This window comes from Syngnathoides biaculeatus, chromosome 5, assembly GCF_019802595.1.
Source record: "Syngnathoides biaculeatus isolate LvHL_M chromosome 5, ASM1980259v1, whole genome shotgun sequence".
In the NCBI taxonomy this organism is placed as follows: domain Eukaryota; kingdom Metazoa; phylum Chordata; class Actinopteri; order Syngnathiformes; family Syngnathidae; genus Syngnathoides; species Syngnathoides biaculeatus.
In genome coordinates, this window is record NC_084644.1 from 3,011,222 (window position 1) to 3,029,416 (window position 18,195).

General features: G+C 42.7%; 1 protein-coding gene across 2 annotated transcripts in view; it reads right to left on the reverse strand.

The window, feature by feature from the left end:
• Positions 1–18,195, reverse strand: part of LOC133500514 (transmembrane protein 65-like) — a 32,524-nt gene extending 14,329 nt beyond the window's left edge. Inside the window, exons 1-5 of one of the 2 annotated variants that reach the window (XM_061819276.1) lie at positions 17,935–18,192; positions 17,418–17,761; positions 5,658–5,702; positions 4,090–4,157; positions 2,311–2,365 (exon numbers count right to left, since the gene is read on the reverse strand). In XM_061819276.1, coding sequence (XP_061675260.1) covers positions 2,311–2,365; positions 4,090–4,157; positions 5,658–5,702; positions 17,418–17,706 — 457 coding nt within the window. In that variant the 5' untranslated portion in view covers positions 17,707–17,761; positions 17,935–18,192. Of the gene's footprint in view, positions 1–2,310; positions 2,366–4,089; positions 4,158–5,657; positions 5,703–17,417; positions 17,762–17,934 lie in introns of both variants that reach the window. The other variant, XM_061819277.1, reaches the window with a different exon arrangement.

Sequence of the window (18,195 nt, forward strand, 5' to 3'; positions counted from 1 at the left end):
CATCATGTGTGCTGTTTTTTCATCGCGTTGGTTCTGTGCGATGAGAGTGGGGCAAAGTTTGATGTCAAGCGTCACAGGAAGATGAATTATAGCTATAAATGATAGTATAACAACTAGCATCCCTTGTGCAATTGAATGCATTTTTCCCCCACACATGGCAGCAGTGCTGAAATGATAATCATCCACTAATTGCTAACTTATGATATTCTTGCGGGGGAAAAAAATAATCATCAAATGTTTTTCCGTGCAGTCTGATAAAGAGTGTATCAGAGAAAATAACGTTGACTGATTACAGTTTTCAGTTACACATTTGCTGTAGAGATACATTTTCCATTATATAACACATCCATCCATCCATTTTCTTTGCCGCTTATCCTCACGAGGGTCGCGGGGAGTGCTGGAGCTCATCCCAGCTGTCAATGGGCAGGAGGCGGGGTACACCCTGAACTGGTTGCCTGCCAATCGCAGGGCACATCAAAACAAACAGTCGCACTCACAATCACACCTTGGGGCAATTTAGAGTGTCCAATTCATGTTGCATGTTTTTTGGGATGTGGGAGGAAACCGGAGTGCCCGGAGAAAACCCACGCAGGCCCGGGGAGAACGTGCAAACTCCACACTGGCGGGGCCGGGATCGAACCCGCGTCCTCAGAACTGTGAGGCTAACCAGCTGATCCACCGTGCTGCCTTATATTATACATATAGCTAATTATTTTGTATACATGGGTAGTAATATATAAAAGTAAAAAGAGCAATAGATTGTGGCAGAATTAACCTGCAGTCAACAAAATTGCCCACGACATATAAAACTAGTGAATAAACAAGCCATGAAATTAATTTTTCATCAAAAGGTGCTATTGGTCATAACGTCCTCTGAACCGGCAAACGTGCAGCTTTTAACAGTCATCGTAAAAGCCGTTTTTCACCACTCAACAGCCAATTAAAACCACATATTCAATAGCAGCGATCTTTTTGCAACAGCGCAGCCGCCATCTGTGATGCGGCGTGGAGCCATTTACACTCGTTTGGATCTCGGAAACGGTGTGACGGGTGGACCCGACGGCAGCCTTGACACGGGCGCGAGAAAATTGCCGCACGGGCAGCAGCTTGGAACTTGAATGTCACTGGAGTGGCTGTAATGGCATCTCAATCGGTGAAAAAGTCAGGAGGAGCTGCTCGTTCTTTTCAGGCATGACATCAACTGCAGCGCAACGTGCAGTCAAATCTCCACAATGACAGACGAGAGGCGGCCAGTGTCAAAGAGCATCTGAAATCATCGCTGAGTTTGCGCCTCTGACCAATAAAAGTTGCTGGTCTGACACGACTTATTCGCCTCACAAGCGGCGACAACAGGTTCCACGTGAAAACGCACATTTCCTTGCTCTTGAGGCAAAACTAACCAACAATGATTTTTTTTTTGGGAGGGGGAAGAAAACGTTTTTTTTTTTTTTTGATGGGCAGAAAAACAAATTAATTTTGTAATAGTTGTAAACAATTTAATTCAGCCTAAACTGAACACAAAATGAGCAATCCTTGAAATGGTTTATTGTCACATAGCTTTGGACCAAAACCAAAATAACGTCTCATCTTGCGATCCCCTTTATCCATCCATCCATTTACTTTGCCACTTATCCTCACGAGGGTCGCAGGGAGTGCTGGAGCCGATCCCAGCCGTCAACGGGGCAGGAGGCGAGGTACACCCTGAACTGGTTGCCAGCCAATCGCAGGGCACAAAGAGACAAACAGCCGCGCTTACAATCACACCTTGGGTCAATTTGGAGTGTCCAATAAATGTTGCATGTTTTTGAGATGTAGGAGGGAACCGGAGTGCCCGGAGGAAACCCACGCAGGCACGGGGAGGGGAGAACGTGCAAACTCCACACAGGCGGGGCCGGGATTGAACCCGGGTGCCGCTACCTAAGAATTATTTTTTGTTTTTTTTCTCCAGCTTGTACTGCAGTAGTCACAAAGGCTTACATCTAAAGGCAGGGAAGGTGATGATTGGGTACAAGCGAATACCACTGGCGGACTGCACCCAATATAATAATAATCCTGAAATATTTGAAGGCATTCAAGGGGAACTCAAGTGACTGTTGATGACTCAGAGGCATAAAAAAAACAACGCACTGATTTGACCTAAGCATTAAGATATTAATAGAGCATTTCAAGCTCATTATAAACATGCCGTATGTCATCTTTTACCAGTTATCATTTCCCATCATTTCTCTTAAGTACACCGATGAGATGTCAACTATGAGCCATTTGTCTTTTCTGGGATAAAATAGCACGACGGTGCAGTGACGTTCTTACCTGCCATGGTAGAAATGCCGAGGATCACGCCGATGGACAACTCGATCTGTGTACCCTGTAGGGCGAAAAACATGATAACAGAGATAACTGCAATACTTTTTCATTGATGGGGCAGTAGTTACATACGTCGGACTTAATCCTTCAGTCCATCTGTCCACCCTGGTCTTAAGAGTAAAAATATTAATATTCTACTGGCAAGATTGGTGTAGTATTCTTTGTGCTCTTTAATGGCTAATTAAGCTTTTAAAAAAACTAACAAAAAAAAGGACAATTTCAAACAGGAAGTAAAAGTTCTTGAAAGGATCATTTCTGGTGGTATTTTGTTATTTAAGCCGAACAGATATTGTGAATGGCTATGAAGACAAATCATGTGGTGGTGATTTTGCATTTCAAAATGGTCAAGTCTTGACCGCAATTAAAATAATAATTTAAAAAAATGTTTTTAGAAGGAATTGACCAGTTCATTCACAAAACTTGGAATAACCGTTCAGAAATAATGATGAAGAGTAAGAAAAAAAATAATGTTTTTTCGCTTCCTCTCTTCACTCCCATTGATACAGAAGTAAAAAATTCATGATAACTGTGAGGGATGGCAGTGAATGAGTTTTCAGCAATCCGTTCATGGGAAAGAGAATTTTGAATTAAGGGATGAATTTATGTGCCTTTCACTAACCATAGTGATGTCCTGAAATGATTTAAAATATGATACGATGTATTCTGCCGTATGTTGGGAGGAAAATCACAAATAAAGGTTGTGAGCTTGCAAAAACCTCCATATTAGCAGCAGCAATATTCACAATTATGCACACCATAATAGGAGCACTGACAAAGTGAAAAGAGAAAAAAAAGAAAAACTAATCATGATAACAAATTTGTCAGTTATTAATATTAATAATAAACACAAAAGCATCATTGAAGGTGACCCAAGAAAAAAATTACATTAACACTAAAATGCATGTAAAGTATTATGTGTTGGTTCACAGCAACTAATAAAAAATGAAAATTTACAAATGAACTTTTACTATGCCACAGCAGTATGTAATGCAACGAGAATACATTGGAATGAAAAATAAAAAAGGGAAATAATAATAATAAGGGATGTAAGCAATGACAGTCATACCTTAAATGCAATGAAACGTTATCTCACCTGTTTGAGTAGTGGAATTATCTTTTATGGAATTCACTTTCACTTACCATCTTTAGAGTAGCTGGCCTTCAGTAAGATTAAGGAGTAACGATTAAAGGAGCATGTGAGAGGTGAAAAAAGCGCAAGAGGAGACAGTTTGAAATAATGACTGAGTAGAAAGCGTCACAGTCCCGGCTGGACTGATAACTAATTACTGATCACTTAGAAGTATTTATTTAGTCGGTTGGGTTCACACTCTTAAACTGTGTTGTCATTGTTTTACTTCCCTTTTAGAGAAACATTTTTATTTCAGTTACCTTTAGCCTCCTTCTCTCAATCTGGAAATCAAATTCCTACCCGCCCTGCGTGTGCTAATTACCTGAATTTTGAATTAGCACTGCACGGTTTAGGTGAAAGAAATCATTTCTCCCCCCTATCCCCCCCCCCCCTCTCTCTCTCTCTCTCTCTCTCTCTCTCTCTCTCTCGCTCTCTCACTGCCACAATTCAGATACGCAGGCATTAAATGGGAGCATTGAACCAGGAGCGCAAACCAATTTCTCAGACTAGCAGACTCTCAGTTACCAATTCCATTTCATCTGTTTAATCAGCATCTGTGCAGATTTGTCTGAGCATTTTCTGGATTTGACACTTACGGCGACAATCATGATACAGTTGTCCAGAAATCCAAATCCAACAAACGGGAGTGCGTTATGCAGGAGAACTGAAAAATAACAAAGACATCGCACCAAATCACATCAGGAGAAATAACATTGCAACACTTAGTGAGAAATAATAAATTGGCAAGGATTCATGTTTGGCCTGTGGAGGAGAAGATTGGACGCATGTTTACATAAACAGGTCCCCACGATAAAATAAATTATTATTTATGCATAAATAGCATTCTGGCTTTATCCAGTGTTATAAAATGTATGGGTTTTACGTATACAACTTAAATGTGGAGAAAAATCGAATCTTTCAAAAATAATTTTTAAAAATATACCTGTACATTATGATAAATTTTATTTTGATCAGAGTCACTTTACTGCTGCCAGAGGTGTAAGGCTACTATTTTATACAATATTGTGGTGCACACATATCTATTTTGTATTCTTTTATTTCACCAGTTTTTTTTACTCACTGTGCATGCATTGTTTCAAAAACAATATCCTATCAATAATATTTAACATTTTGAAATAATTACCTTTGACCCAATTTTGTTAAAAAACACCTATTACTTCAATTTAATACAGTTCGAGACCACTTCACACTAGCCTCATTAAATTGTGCAACGATAACTAAATCCAATGCAGTCACTTACAGTTGAAAAATGTACGGGTGTGGTCAGTCATGCCCGCAGATATAAAGTTGCGGGTCTTTGTTGTTTGTAATTATGAGTGTACCCCTTTAAGACCGGAGGGGGCGGTGTCTGGTAAACTCGGAAGTACAAGTCGGCTGAGCAGCAGAGACCTTGTGCTTCTGTGTTTTTAAAAAAAAAAAAAAAAAGACATCAGGCTTTGCTTCACTGCGCTGGATCATTTTTCATGTGCGCTGAGAGTGCGCGACAAGTGCGCAATTGCGCAGTGACGCAGCTTAGAGGGAACATTGGTCAAGATTACACAAAATGAGCGACGTTTTTCAATATCTATGTATTTCTACTCGTAACAAATTTTACGTGCGTAACTTTTCGTGCTCGACTCTGCAGATTTGCGAGTGCGATGGCGCCCGTCAAATCACAGTGACTGCCAACGGGTAGTTACGAGCCGGTGTATGTGAAAACGACGTGAGGGTAGACTATGTCAATTACTTGTGAACCCATTTCTGTTCCTTCAGAGGTTTGTCAGGCCTTCCATTAATGGTCTTTGCAAATGTAATTATCCAAATGGAAAGAACAGGGTCACAAGCGTCGGATTAAACAAAGGCTTGTGTGGCTGAGTGCAACGTTCCAGTTCCGGAGAACGCTGGATGGGTTAATGACTTTGTTATTTTACCTGTCACTGTTTAGTTAACGTTTCTAGGGAAGCAGGAAAGACCACATTTCACAGCCGCAAGGTGAAAACTGTACTTTCCTGATTCAATCGGGTTCAAATGTGCATTGTGCAAGGGAGGAGGAAAGCTCTACAGCTGGTGTGCTTCGTCCCAACGAGATAATGTAAAAGACACATAAATACATCCAGAATATTTGTACACAAAATGAGTAAATACATGAAAATGTTCTTCTTACCATATCTTAACTGTGCTGCAGTGGGTGGCGCAATGTCAAGCTGCCCTGTTGACAAAAAGATGATGAAATTGTTACAACCAAGGGTGAAACAGCTGACTTCCTATATGAATAAAACATTTTTGAATAAACAAAATATGGACGAGAAAGGGGAGAACAGAGGCACAACTGTGGAGCATTGGCCTCACAGTTTTGAAGCCCGGGGTTCAAATCCCAGCACGCCTGTGTGGAGTTTGCATGTTCTCCCCGTGGCTGCGTGGGTTTTCTCCGGGCACTCCGGTTTCCTCCCACATCCCCAAAAATGTGCATTAATTGGACACTCTAAATTGCCCGTAGGTGTGATTATGAATACGACTGTTGTGTCTCCATGATTGGCTGGCAACCAGTTCAGGGTGTACCCTGCCTCCTGCCCGTGAGGACAAGCGGCCCATTAAATGGATGGACGGAAGAGAGCGAGGTTAAAAACAAAAACACTATGAGGTGCTGATGAAAGTGCATCAGGGAGAGAAATATTCTCTCTCCCTTGTTGACTGATTCACCCAGAAAGATGAGTTTTTCTGAAATGATGCATTGAGTTGATTTCAGCTGGTGTGTGTGTGTACGTCTATGCATGTGCTTGAGAGAGAAACGAATCATCATTTGCACTCAAATATGAGCTATTTAATAAGGTCAGGGGCAAGGGCGAGGAAATGGTCGAGTTAATGGAATGCCGTTAAAGGGGAGCGAAGAAGTGACACAAAAATGTTTTTCTGCTGCGCTTATCAATTTTTGTCCAATTTGTCGGAGCACCGACCAGATAGACCTGTTTGGATGATTACGATACAGAATTGAATTTATTCCTGTACTTTGACATGAAAGTTCTTCGGAAAAGAATGTTTCAGTCAGGAGTCAAAGAATGACCAAATCCAGATTTCCACAAGGCAGGCTCCCGTTTCCATCACTGGTGGGATGGAGCGAGTTGCGGATGTCAGCTACACAAAGAGCGTCGCCCACAAAGGTCGAACGCACTATCTGGAAATGAGAAACTGACAAAAATGAACACAAAATTGTACAACGTATGCTGACGACCGATAAGACCCCATTAACGACTTTCTGTCCTCTCCCTATTCCAATTTAAGGAATTTCTTCAAATGGTATTTCATGTGGTCTCTTCTTTCCATGATAATGGTTGCTGGAAATGGCAATATAATATGACAATATGCCGCATTGCAAAAATATGTGAAGCAAAAAGAACAGAATTATTATGCATGGTTGTTGTTTTTATACGAGGAACAGACCGACGCAGAACATGCCAGTTGCTTTAAAGGCCGAGGGCAATAATATGGTTTCCTTTCGCGGCTTCTGTGAAATTGGATTTGTCTTACTCGGGTCTGTGGAAATAGCAATCCAATTTCTACACACTGACATCTTTTTATTTTGTCACGCATTACAGCCGTCCACAAGACGACGCAATTTACAGCACTCTTTTAAACTGTGAATTTGTAGTCTTTAATCAGGTCACGTTCAAATAATTCAATTAAATATATTAGAGCCTTCAAATACTACCCCAGTCCGTTTCCTCCTCCCAAATCTGGTTCCATACCCTGCCCTCCTTTCATTTTAGGACACGGGTCAGAGTCATCGAATGTTACTGTCGAATAAATGAGGAGTTTAGACCAGCACATACTTTCTTTGCGATCGTGTTCCATTCCGCCAACCAAATACTGTGTACAAATTAGTCAGACCAGAGTGTTACGCCTCTTGATCGTCCCTCCGGGCACTAACTGCGAAGCAAAACCGCACCAGAGCATAAGACAATGTGAAATCCATTAACAAGAAGCAGAAGCGCTTGAAGAGTTTTCTGTCCCATTTTACGGAACCTCACCTCGCTATTTATTGGCTGACATGACTCACTACAAGCCTCTGGTGTTAAGTATTGATTGTGTGGCATCCAAAATCCCACAGTGCTGCCCAACTGTAAGAACTGGGCTCAGCAGAAAGGATCTTGAGGGGAAAGTCTTTAATGGACGGCGATAAGCAGCTAACCACAAGAAGGGACTCTAGAGCAGCCATGTACTATTCCCCCAGTTGTGCATCGCCCTCCCGCAGCAAAAAGGCAGATAAGTGTCAGCTGATTGGAGACGTGTTTCTAGAGAAGACTTTAAATCCACATTTGTTCATGGGACTGTCAGCTCTGACAACGACCTGAAGCAGCACTTTCACATCCTTGAACATTATTGCGAGAAGTGGAGCAGCGCACGCAAACAACACGCTGGACTGCAGCCTAACCAATGCAAGTAGCTCAAAATCTGAGACCGTTTGTCCGTTTTCCGAGTGAGTGGCGAATGACATATTTGGTATCGTTTCCTCTGGAAGCCACACAGACAGCCTTGACCGCGAAGGCTCAAGGAAAACGGACAAAATTGAACATGAGACTCGTTACTCATCACTCCTGTACTACAGTATACCGTAATTTCCGGCCTATAGCGCGCACCTGATTATAAGCCTCACCCAGTACATTTGTAAAGGAAATACCATTTGGTACATACATATGCCGCAGCTGTGTAAAAGCCGCAAGTGGCCACGTTGAAACCCACTTTAAAACACGAGATATTTACAAAGAAAGACGGTACACAGAAACAGTTTAACGCTAGCGCCGCCGCTAACAGGGACCGTTAAAAAAAAAGTACCGGTAAAAATCACTGAGACACGGCAGTAACACGCTAGCACAGCGCTAACAGCGCCGGACAGGTAAAAGTCACTTCCTCGGCACATATATTCCAGCGGTCTCACTCTTACCTTTTCCGTTCGATTGCCCCCTTGCGACCGTTAGGGGAAAAAAAATGCACAAATTAGCCCCATCACTGCACAAACCGCAGGGTTGAAAGCGTGTGAAAAAAAGTCGCGGCTTGCAGGCCGGAAATTACGGTATATTCATGCATTAAATGCAAATTATACAAACGTTTAAAAAAGTGACAACACCGAGAGTTTTTTTTTTTTTTTTTGTATTGCAACACACTGAGACACTTCTCTTGATTTAACGAGCAATGACTTCGACTCGTTTTGGAATGACCTTTAGGTAGGACAAAAATAACCCCCTTTTTTTTCCCCCTCCTCCATTGTTGACTTGAGCTCTTTGGCTCAATTGTAAGCCCCTGCAAGGGCAGAAAAGAAAAGTGTTGTTCATCGCAGACGACTTTAAAGCAGCACTCTCTCCTTGTGAATTTGCAGCTCGCATGCAGGATTTCATAGTTTTGTTCTCATTATGCCAGCATTCTGTAAATAAATATGAGCATGTGCTGTGTTTCCCACTTTGTGGGCGCATATTATGATGCGTGCGCGGGTGTGTGCCGTACATACCACCTCCATCGGTGGGCATTTCTATTCCCGCACGAGGAAATTTCAGCCCATTAGATGGCGTGTGCGTGTTCGTAAGATCAATAGAGAAAAGTACTGTGGGAGAGACATTCATCAAGCTAACAGCACTGCAGTATTTTCGTACACGCCGCTGTCCCAGAGAATGGGACAGTGGTTACAAAAGAGCAAGTGCAAATGTAGGACCGGATACGGGAAGACTAATAAATGAATCCCACTGACTACAAGGACACGAGTATCTGATGTCAGCAAATATCCCACAGAGTAATGGGGAACCTCAAGCAGAATAAAACCAAGTAAGAGAAGCTTTCTACTGGCGGGATGCGGAGGAGAGGAGGTTTTAATTGGGCTGTCTAAAAAAAAAAAAACTCTAAAGTTGTACTACAGTGAATTCACTTTGAGCATAAAGAGAAGCCTCTGCAGTTCCTCAGAGATGATGGTGGTGCGGATGAATCCATGCGCACATTTCATCTCACACGCCATCCATTTTAGCGCTGATAGACGCCATCTGCTCAGAACAGCATTAGCGTCAACGCAGCCCAGGCCAGAATGTGCTTCTGAGCACAAGCAGCCTACTTAAATGCATCATGAAATACTATTTGCTGCTACGCCGTAAACAGAATTCAAATCGGGCTTGCTTGTATCTTTTTAAAAGACTATTAATTGGCCACCATTTCAATTAAGATTTCATTTAAGATTGTTACAGGCAAATTTAAAGGACTAATGCCTTTTCACCTGGGCTAATTAGACTTTTTATTTTTTTTCCCCACCGCAGAAAATTCCATGCAAACACAAATGCATCAAAATACACCAGACGCATCCATCCGTCCAATTTTAATACCTCTTATCGTCACTCATGTCATGGGTGAGCTGGAGTCCACAGCAGCTGACTTTTGAACAAGTGGCCAAGGTGCCACTGCGCAATTTTACAACAATCCTGACCCAAAAGGTTTGCTTCATATTTAACATTTTCTTAATAGTATCAATCCTTCTCCGTGTGCTGGAGCGAGTTGTTTCGTGTCACATGAGGTTGTCGGAGCTCGACACCGTCTACGGAGTTATTTCTAAGCCCTAAAAATTAACCAGTAAATAATAATGCGTAGTGGAGCGCCGGTTACTTCTGCATCTAGCTTGAAAAAAAAAAAACATATCAAGCAGAAGAACCGTCACAGAAGTCAGGTGCAAACTGATGTGTGTGTGTGTATTTTTATACTTTATTCTCTTTATTTTCCTCTCATGCATTTTTAAGTTATTATAATGCAGTTCTTTTGTGATGCGGAATTCTGGAATGTTCCGAGGAGTACCTATATAAGGACGAGAAAGACCGTCAACAGGGCTTCTTACCACCACAATGCTGCTTGGGAAAAAAGTACACGGACGCCTTCTGCCTTTCGTCCTTGGACATTTCTGGAACATTTGTTCACTTGGAATAGTCGCTGGAAAGAACATTAGCCTGTTTGGGAACATTCGTTCAACGTTGGTGACTATTCGCCGTTTGGCTCGACTACTTGGTCTTTGAACTTCTATTTTGTGTTAGTAGTTTTATCGTGCCTGTGTTGTGTTGTGTTGTTGTGTGTGTGTGTGATTAAATTGTCTTAAACGCAATGCGACTGTTTTGTCACATTTTGCTGGTTTGAGCAAAGATGATTTTAGTGACAGCAGCAAAAAATGAGGGACAATGGAGTGCAGAATATGGAGAACATGTTACGTTATGGGAAAGGTAAGGGGAAAGCGTTACAAAGAGAGAAAGTGAAACATGTTGCCCATGTTGGAGGTCACTTTGTCCCAAGAAGAAAATAAACACAAAGTGAATCTTAACTGTTTCTGGTGCTCAGACTATTAGGACAAGTAGCCTAAATTCCAGAAGATAAAAAGCACCATGACTTTCGGTATGATCGTATTATTATATTACCTGAGTGTCTGTCGTGCCGTTATAATTAGATTTATAGAGCGATCCGTCCGCTTAGATTTTTCAATAAAGGCGAGCCATATGCAGCTACTTCCATTTCGAATCCCGCCAGTTGGAGGACACGCGCACGCGCTGGTAATTAATTATGCTTGTTTCCAAACTTGGCCCCTATGGAAAACTCAGAAGAGCTAACACTGGCCGATACTTGATTCAATTTTGCAGAAATGAGCATAATTACAACTAGGAGTGAGATATTAACATAGAATTATTTATTGCAATGGTGAGAGACATCCATCTTTCCAGGGTCGGGTCACGGGGGAAGTAGCTTCAGCAGGGATAGCAGCAGACTTCCCTTTCCCCAGCCACTTCTTCCAGCTCTTCCGGAGGTTCCAGGGCCAGCCGAGAGACATAGTCCCTCCAGCGTGTCCTGGGTCGTCCCCGGGGTCTCTTTCCGGTGGGACGTGCCCGGAACACCCCACCGGGGAGGCGTCCAGATCAGATGCCCCGGCCACCTCCTCTGGCTCCTCTCAATGCGGAGGAGCACCGGCTCGACGCTGAGCCCCTCCCAGATGACCGAGCTTCTCACCCGTTCTCTAAGGGAGAGCCCGGACACCCTACGGAGGAAACTCCTTTTGGCCGCTTGTTCTTTCGGTCTAATATTTTGATCAACCTACGTCGTTTTACAATAGGTGCTGAATGCCTAAAGACAACAAAAGGAATGTTTGGGCGTGGCCCATTCAAGGTCCGGACTTAAATCTGAATGTCAGAACCTTAAAAAGGCCATTTATGCTCGAAGACTCTTATTTTTACCGTGTTCAAACAATTCAGCAAGAAAGAGTGGGCCAAATGATCCCCACAGAGATGTAAAAAGGCTCATTGCCAGTTGTAAAAAAACGCTTGATTTCACTTAAGTTTAGTGGGCAATTACTTTTTCACACAGGAGTGATGAGCTTTGGATGTTTTTCTTTAATAAATACAATCGCCGTTAAAAAAAAAAACTGCATTTTTACGTATGCATGCGTTATCATTGTCTAATAATCGCACGTTTGTTGATCTCAAAGTAAGGAAATGGTGCAACAACAACAAAAAAAGATTTGGGAAGGGGCACTATTTCAAAAGACAACAAATGACACTGAAATTATAAAATCGTTCAGAAAGAATCAGTCAACATGAAAATGAATTCCAACTGTGACCTTTTTAAACACTCATTTGCGTGGATCACCATGGGCTGCCTGTTGCACACTTTTGTGCAAATTAGATGAGCTGAGGCACAATGGAGAAATGAAAAGGTGAAACATCTCCCTCTCAAAACAACAATTAAACGAACGCAATCAGAGAGCGCCAAGGCTTGAATATCAAAATTAAACGCAGCACCCGTGAAAACAAGAGAATCTTAAAATTAGAGGTAGATTGAATCCCATCTGTAGATTTTTATGGGTTCGAGGTAACATCATATAAACAGATTCTGAAAATCACAACAAATGAAAAGCTGATCTGATTTTTCAAAATACGTTTGAATTATAATGTATTTAAACGACTACATGTCTGTCGGGTTTCTTCAAAGGACCGAACAGTTTTCACTTGAGTGGTAATTAAAATGGACAGTTCAAAGTTGGATGACGCCAAATGTTTGTGCTTGGCACAAAACATTAACGTAATTTTTGGTAGTATGGGAAACACATTTTGAAATTCAAACAAGTTGAAAGTGTCCCGGAACAGATTGTCTCCAACTTTGTAGGATCTACCAACAATCAGCGTAAAGAAATGTTAGTTACTGCATTTGCAAACATCGATTATCGACAACCACACTTTTTCTTTTAATTGTGGTCCATTAGAAAATAAAATTAAAATGACGGTTTTAAAAAAAAAAAAAAAAAAAAATGAAGCGACATGACCGGTCCAATAGTCACTGATTCAACAGTTTCACAGCCTGCATATCCACCAGGTAATAGAACCTCTGCGGGGTTTTGTTTTAAATAACTGAAGGTGAAGCTGTCAGCAGACTTGAATCTGGCCAGGCAGGTCACGGGCCCAAAAAAAACCCACTGATCGGTGCAAATATGTAACCTCTGTAAGTACAGTCACTGATGTTATTGTAATGTTATTGTACTGCAGCTTGAAAAATCTGTTTTATGGATAAAAAAAAAATCCATCCATCCTTTTCCTTAGCCGCTCATCCTCACAAGGGTCGCGGGAGTGCTGGAGCCTATCCCAGCTGTCAACAGGCAGGAGGTGGGCTAAACCCTGAACTGGTTGCCAGCCAATCGCAGGGCACACGAAGACAGACAACAGTCGCACTCACAATTTAGATTGTCCAATTAATGTTGCATGTTTTTGGGACGTGTGTGTGTATTTTTGTTCTTTGCTCTATTTATTTTCCTTCTATGCATTTAAATTGTTATAATGCAGATCTTTGTGACACTGTTTCCTTCCATACTTTCAAGTCCTTATGATGTGACGCGGTTTCCTCGAATGCTCTCGGGTCCGTGTGACGCGAACTCTGTGTTCTTTGTGACGTGGAAGTCTGAAATGTTTCAAGGGTTACCTGTATGAGGACGAGAAAGATGGACAACGGGGCTTCTTATCACGACCTCACCGCTGCGCTTCTTGGAACACTAACTTCACGGACACCTTGCTGCCTTTCGTTTTTCAGACCAGCTGGAACTTTCGTTAACTTGGAATACCCGCTGGGACGAACATTTGCTTGTTTGGGAACACTCGTTCAACATTGGTGACTATTCGCCGTTGTGGCTCAACTACTCTGTTCTTGAACGCCTACATTGTGTGAGCTATTTTATCGTGTTTTTGTTGTGTTGATGTGAGTGAGAGTTGTTGTTGTTGTTGTTTTCCTTTCGGCTTGTCCCTTTCGGGGTCGCCACAGCGTATCATCTCAGATGAACGCATATATATGTTTGGCACAATTTTTACGCCGGATGCCCTTCCTGACGCAACCCTTCTCGGGAAGTGGAGGCCCCAGTGGGATACGAACCCACAACCCCTTCGTCAGAAACGCAATACAACTGCCTTGTCGCATTTTGCTGGTTTGAACAAAGGGGGCGTTAGTCTAAATTCACACGTAACACTGCACGCAGGTACAGGAAGAACATGCAAACTCCACACAAGGAGGGCCAGGATTGAACCCAGGTCCTCAGAACTGTGAAGCCAACACTTTCCGGCTGAACCACCGTGCCGCCTGGCAAAATAATTATTTTTATTATGCACAAACCTTGTCGTTGCATGGAAGCAATAACTGCCTATTGGTAACGCAGGCTGGACGGTCGTCACACTTCAGGTTGTATTAGTACATCAAAGATAAATTGTTATGATTTACCCTCCAAGTCCACTCGTTTTTGTTTGATTTTTTTTTAAGTTTTTGGTCATGTCTTGTTGGGGAGAAAAAAAATTACATTTACAATGACAAAATAGTGTGGATTTTATTTTTTAGGCACTTCAATTTTTCAGCCATCGTCTCATTTCTCAAATACAGCAAGTAGCCTGACCACATCAATTTGACATTCAAATCATTCTTATAATTGCGACCCAGATAGTGTACAGCAGGGGTGTCAAACGCATTTTTTTCGCGGGCACACATTGTTGTTCCGTTTTCCCTCAGAGGGCCGTTATGACTGTGGAACAAAAATATTTACCGGTAATCATCTCATCATATTTACATCAATTTATGAACTAGTCTTGGAATCAGAAATCAAGGGTAATGTGTTTTTCAACTATTCACGTTTAGTAACACAAAAATGCTTGTAATATCTCAACTTGATATGACAATTTGAAATTTTGGTACAGATTGTTACAGGAATCATGGAAATTGATACTCTAGATTTAGCTTTGCGGGACACATAAAATCATGTGGGGGGCCGGATCTGGCCCCCGGGGCCTTGAGTTTGACACCCGCGGTGTACAGCAACGATCCGCTGATGCCAATCGAGAGCGACGCATTCAGCACTCGCAACGTTTTGAATGTTTCATCGAGCGACCGGGGGTGCGGATAATTTTGCTCCCAAAACTGGGGAGGAATTTGCACATTAAAGAGTTTATTTTTACTTTGACGCCGAGCGTCAAGCCCGTCGGAATTATAAATTGGGGTCAGTGTTTATACTGCGCAAAAAGGAGGCTTGTTTATTCTCACCTCGGCTCGTTAGAGAACAGGATTCCGAAAATACTCGACTAGATGTTGTTTTGTTTCTCAGTTGTGTACAATGTCATCATCTTCGTGCTACAATGCAAATGCTGCTTGAACTGAACAGAATTACCGATGTTTTTTTTTGGGGGGCTTGGCGAAGATTAGAACTTGTTGATACCGGTTGACTTTCTTTCGATTTAAGGACGGTAATGAAAGTTTGTCGCTGAGCTTTTAATGCCAGGATAAAGAACTAAGCTGTTTCTCTCTCTCAAGAGAGCGTAAAACAATCCTTCCAAGTCTCACATTACTCGTGGCTCTCCTCGGCTGACTCATTGATCTGTTCCGATGATCGATGGCATTTGTTTCTTGGACCAGGCCGAGATTTGCACCGTCGGGTTTTGGTGCGCTTAGAAAATGTTCAGCGACACATCAACTCCTTCCTACGTGTAATGAGTCATAAAAACACAACAACATAAAGCACTCACGCAAATTGTGATCTATTTTTTTTAAGAGTCTATTTAGAATGTGGTAAATCTCGAAGTTTCAGATTAAAACAAAGGACCTCCTGAATTTGGAACATCAAAAGTTCTACAGCTGTGAAAGTTGTACAATGGATCATTCAAGGCCAAATTTGCCTGGAAACATCTCGACCTTGGCTGAGATTATTTTTCTTTCCATTATTTCCACCAGTGAAAAAAAATGTACGGGTGTGGTCAGTCATGCCCGCAGATAAAGTTGCGGGTGTGACTAGGGACGGAATCTCAAACCCTTAAAATAATTTACTGGATTAACATAACATAACTGGAAATGAATAATAAAATAAACAAATACATAACTAAAATAGAAAACAAAAATTTCAAACTCAGAAATGATCATTGCCAATTTCAACTGATATTAGTAGAACATGATATAAAACGGTATTTAAAAATTTTCATCAATAAAAATTCTTGGTTGAAAGAAAAGTTAATGGCATTGGCCTGTCAAGGAATAAACACGAACGGTCTATACCCGCAATGTTTTGAAAATTTTGAAAGTTTAGTAAAAACATAATCGCATTCGTGGCGACAAGTTAGCGATACATTGGAACAAAAATTCCTGTCGCCAATCGTGATGTATTGTTATAATCTAGCGTAATTTATGGGGATATCTATTGTCAATCCATTGATGAAAGCTAGCAGTTAGATGATCTATATCCTCCTAAAGCAGGTAGAGGGGAAAGGTTTTGAATTTCAACATAACGTGTACCACGGGGAAAATGACTGACTAGTCTTAACGTTACAACTTAGATCAAGTCAAAGTAAATTACAATCTCATATTTATTGTAGTTACATACTGAAACATTACCGGTGTTATATCCCAGAAATGTTTTCAGTGTAACTGAATTTCCTTTGGCGAGGCTCATGACGTTGATGACTTGCGACGTAAATGCGCTCGCAGTACGTGAAGCAGCTCTGAACATGCGCTTTTGGCCTCACTTCCGAACATGAGCAGTTCGGTTAACTTGCATTTCCTGTTACCAGGTGAATACTGATTGTTTAGGAGCAGGCTTGTTTAGTTAACAACGTTTACGAAATAAACACATAAATTAATGTCAAAGACTACACAAAATAGGCGACGTCTTTCAATATGTAATTTTTCTACTCGTAACAAATTTTACGCGTGTGAAATGACGGTGGCGCTTATCAAATGTGAGTGACTGATTTCCAGAGTTGATCAATAGCAAATTGTGAAGGAGATTAGCGAACGTCCCATCGGACACAATATCACATCTCACATTTGACAGCTTTCAGGAATTGAGAGTGAAACGTGACCGACGGATCCCGGTCAATAGATGATTTCCTTTCCACGCAGGAAGCTCAAAGGTTAGAGATTGCAGTTGAGGGAGAATGACACCTAGGGTGGGGGGTAAATTGATTCAATAAATGACGCTGTGATTCCCGCGGGCTGACATTTGGTTACGCTTATACTAGCGGAGGAGATAATGAGCCGATCTCATCTCGCTCTGGGCGAGCGGCGGGGTACACCCTGAACTGGTCGCCAGTCAATCGCAGGGCACTCATTTTAATAGAAGACCATTAATTTGTTCTCGCTGGCATAAATAGATGAACAAAGACACATGAGTTAATATAACTATAGATTTTGGGACAATTAAGTACACGAGTTTATACAGTAGTAAATGAACAGATCATTAAAATAGGCTCCATCTTATGATCGGGTCGGTGATCGCGTAAAGCCTACTTTTATTGTGTCCTTTTAAAACAAGTTAGAAAAGTGTGCTGCCAAATCGTACTCGATTGAACAACAGAACCTCTGATGACAGAATCGCCCGTGACATTGATCATTGACATTCTTTCATTGCACCCACCTTGAGCGATGGCGATGGACTCGAAGCGGTGGAGTTCCCGCAGCAGGCAGGTGCGCTCGGACGGATGGAGGCCGTAAATAAACTCCTTGGCTCCGCGTGGCGAGTTGAGGGGCTCCACGGGCTCCTTCAGCGGGTGTGTCCCGAGGTGACGCCGCTGAAACAGCGCGGAGGGCCGAAACTCTGCGGCCGACACACCCGGGACGGACACCGAGGCACCGACGCCGAGCGGCCACCTCCCGGGTCTCAGGTGGAGGACGGGCCGCAGGGCTCCCCGCATGCGGGGTAGCATCTCTCCGGGGTGGGGGAGGAGGAGGACGGCGGCGGCGGCAGTATGGGTCCGGAACCTGGAGGAGGGTCACGGAACAAGTCCCGTTGGTACTCCAACTGTGCGCTCACGTGGAAAACACAAGTCGGGTCATCTGAAGGCTGAAAGCAGGCGTGGCTCTCCCAAATGAAGCACCCGCGTCCACTACGACGCCCGAGGCTCGAATAACGGTCCAAATCCAACTTGTCTCACCTCACTCGACGCTCGGCTGTCCCGTCCGACGAGGTCCGGCAAAGAACGGAAAATGGCAACAAAGGCGACTGCCTCCACGCATGTGTCTCCCCCTTTCACCCGCCGCGCGGTAACTCGAGTAGAGCGCGGGGGGGAATCATGACAGTCGACCTTTTTTTTGTGTCGACGGGGCCGTAAATGTCAGAATTTGCGGGCATAGCGCCGGCTGGGTGCCAACCTTCGCTTGTCTTGGACGCCGCGATGTGGACGAGAGAAAACTGA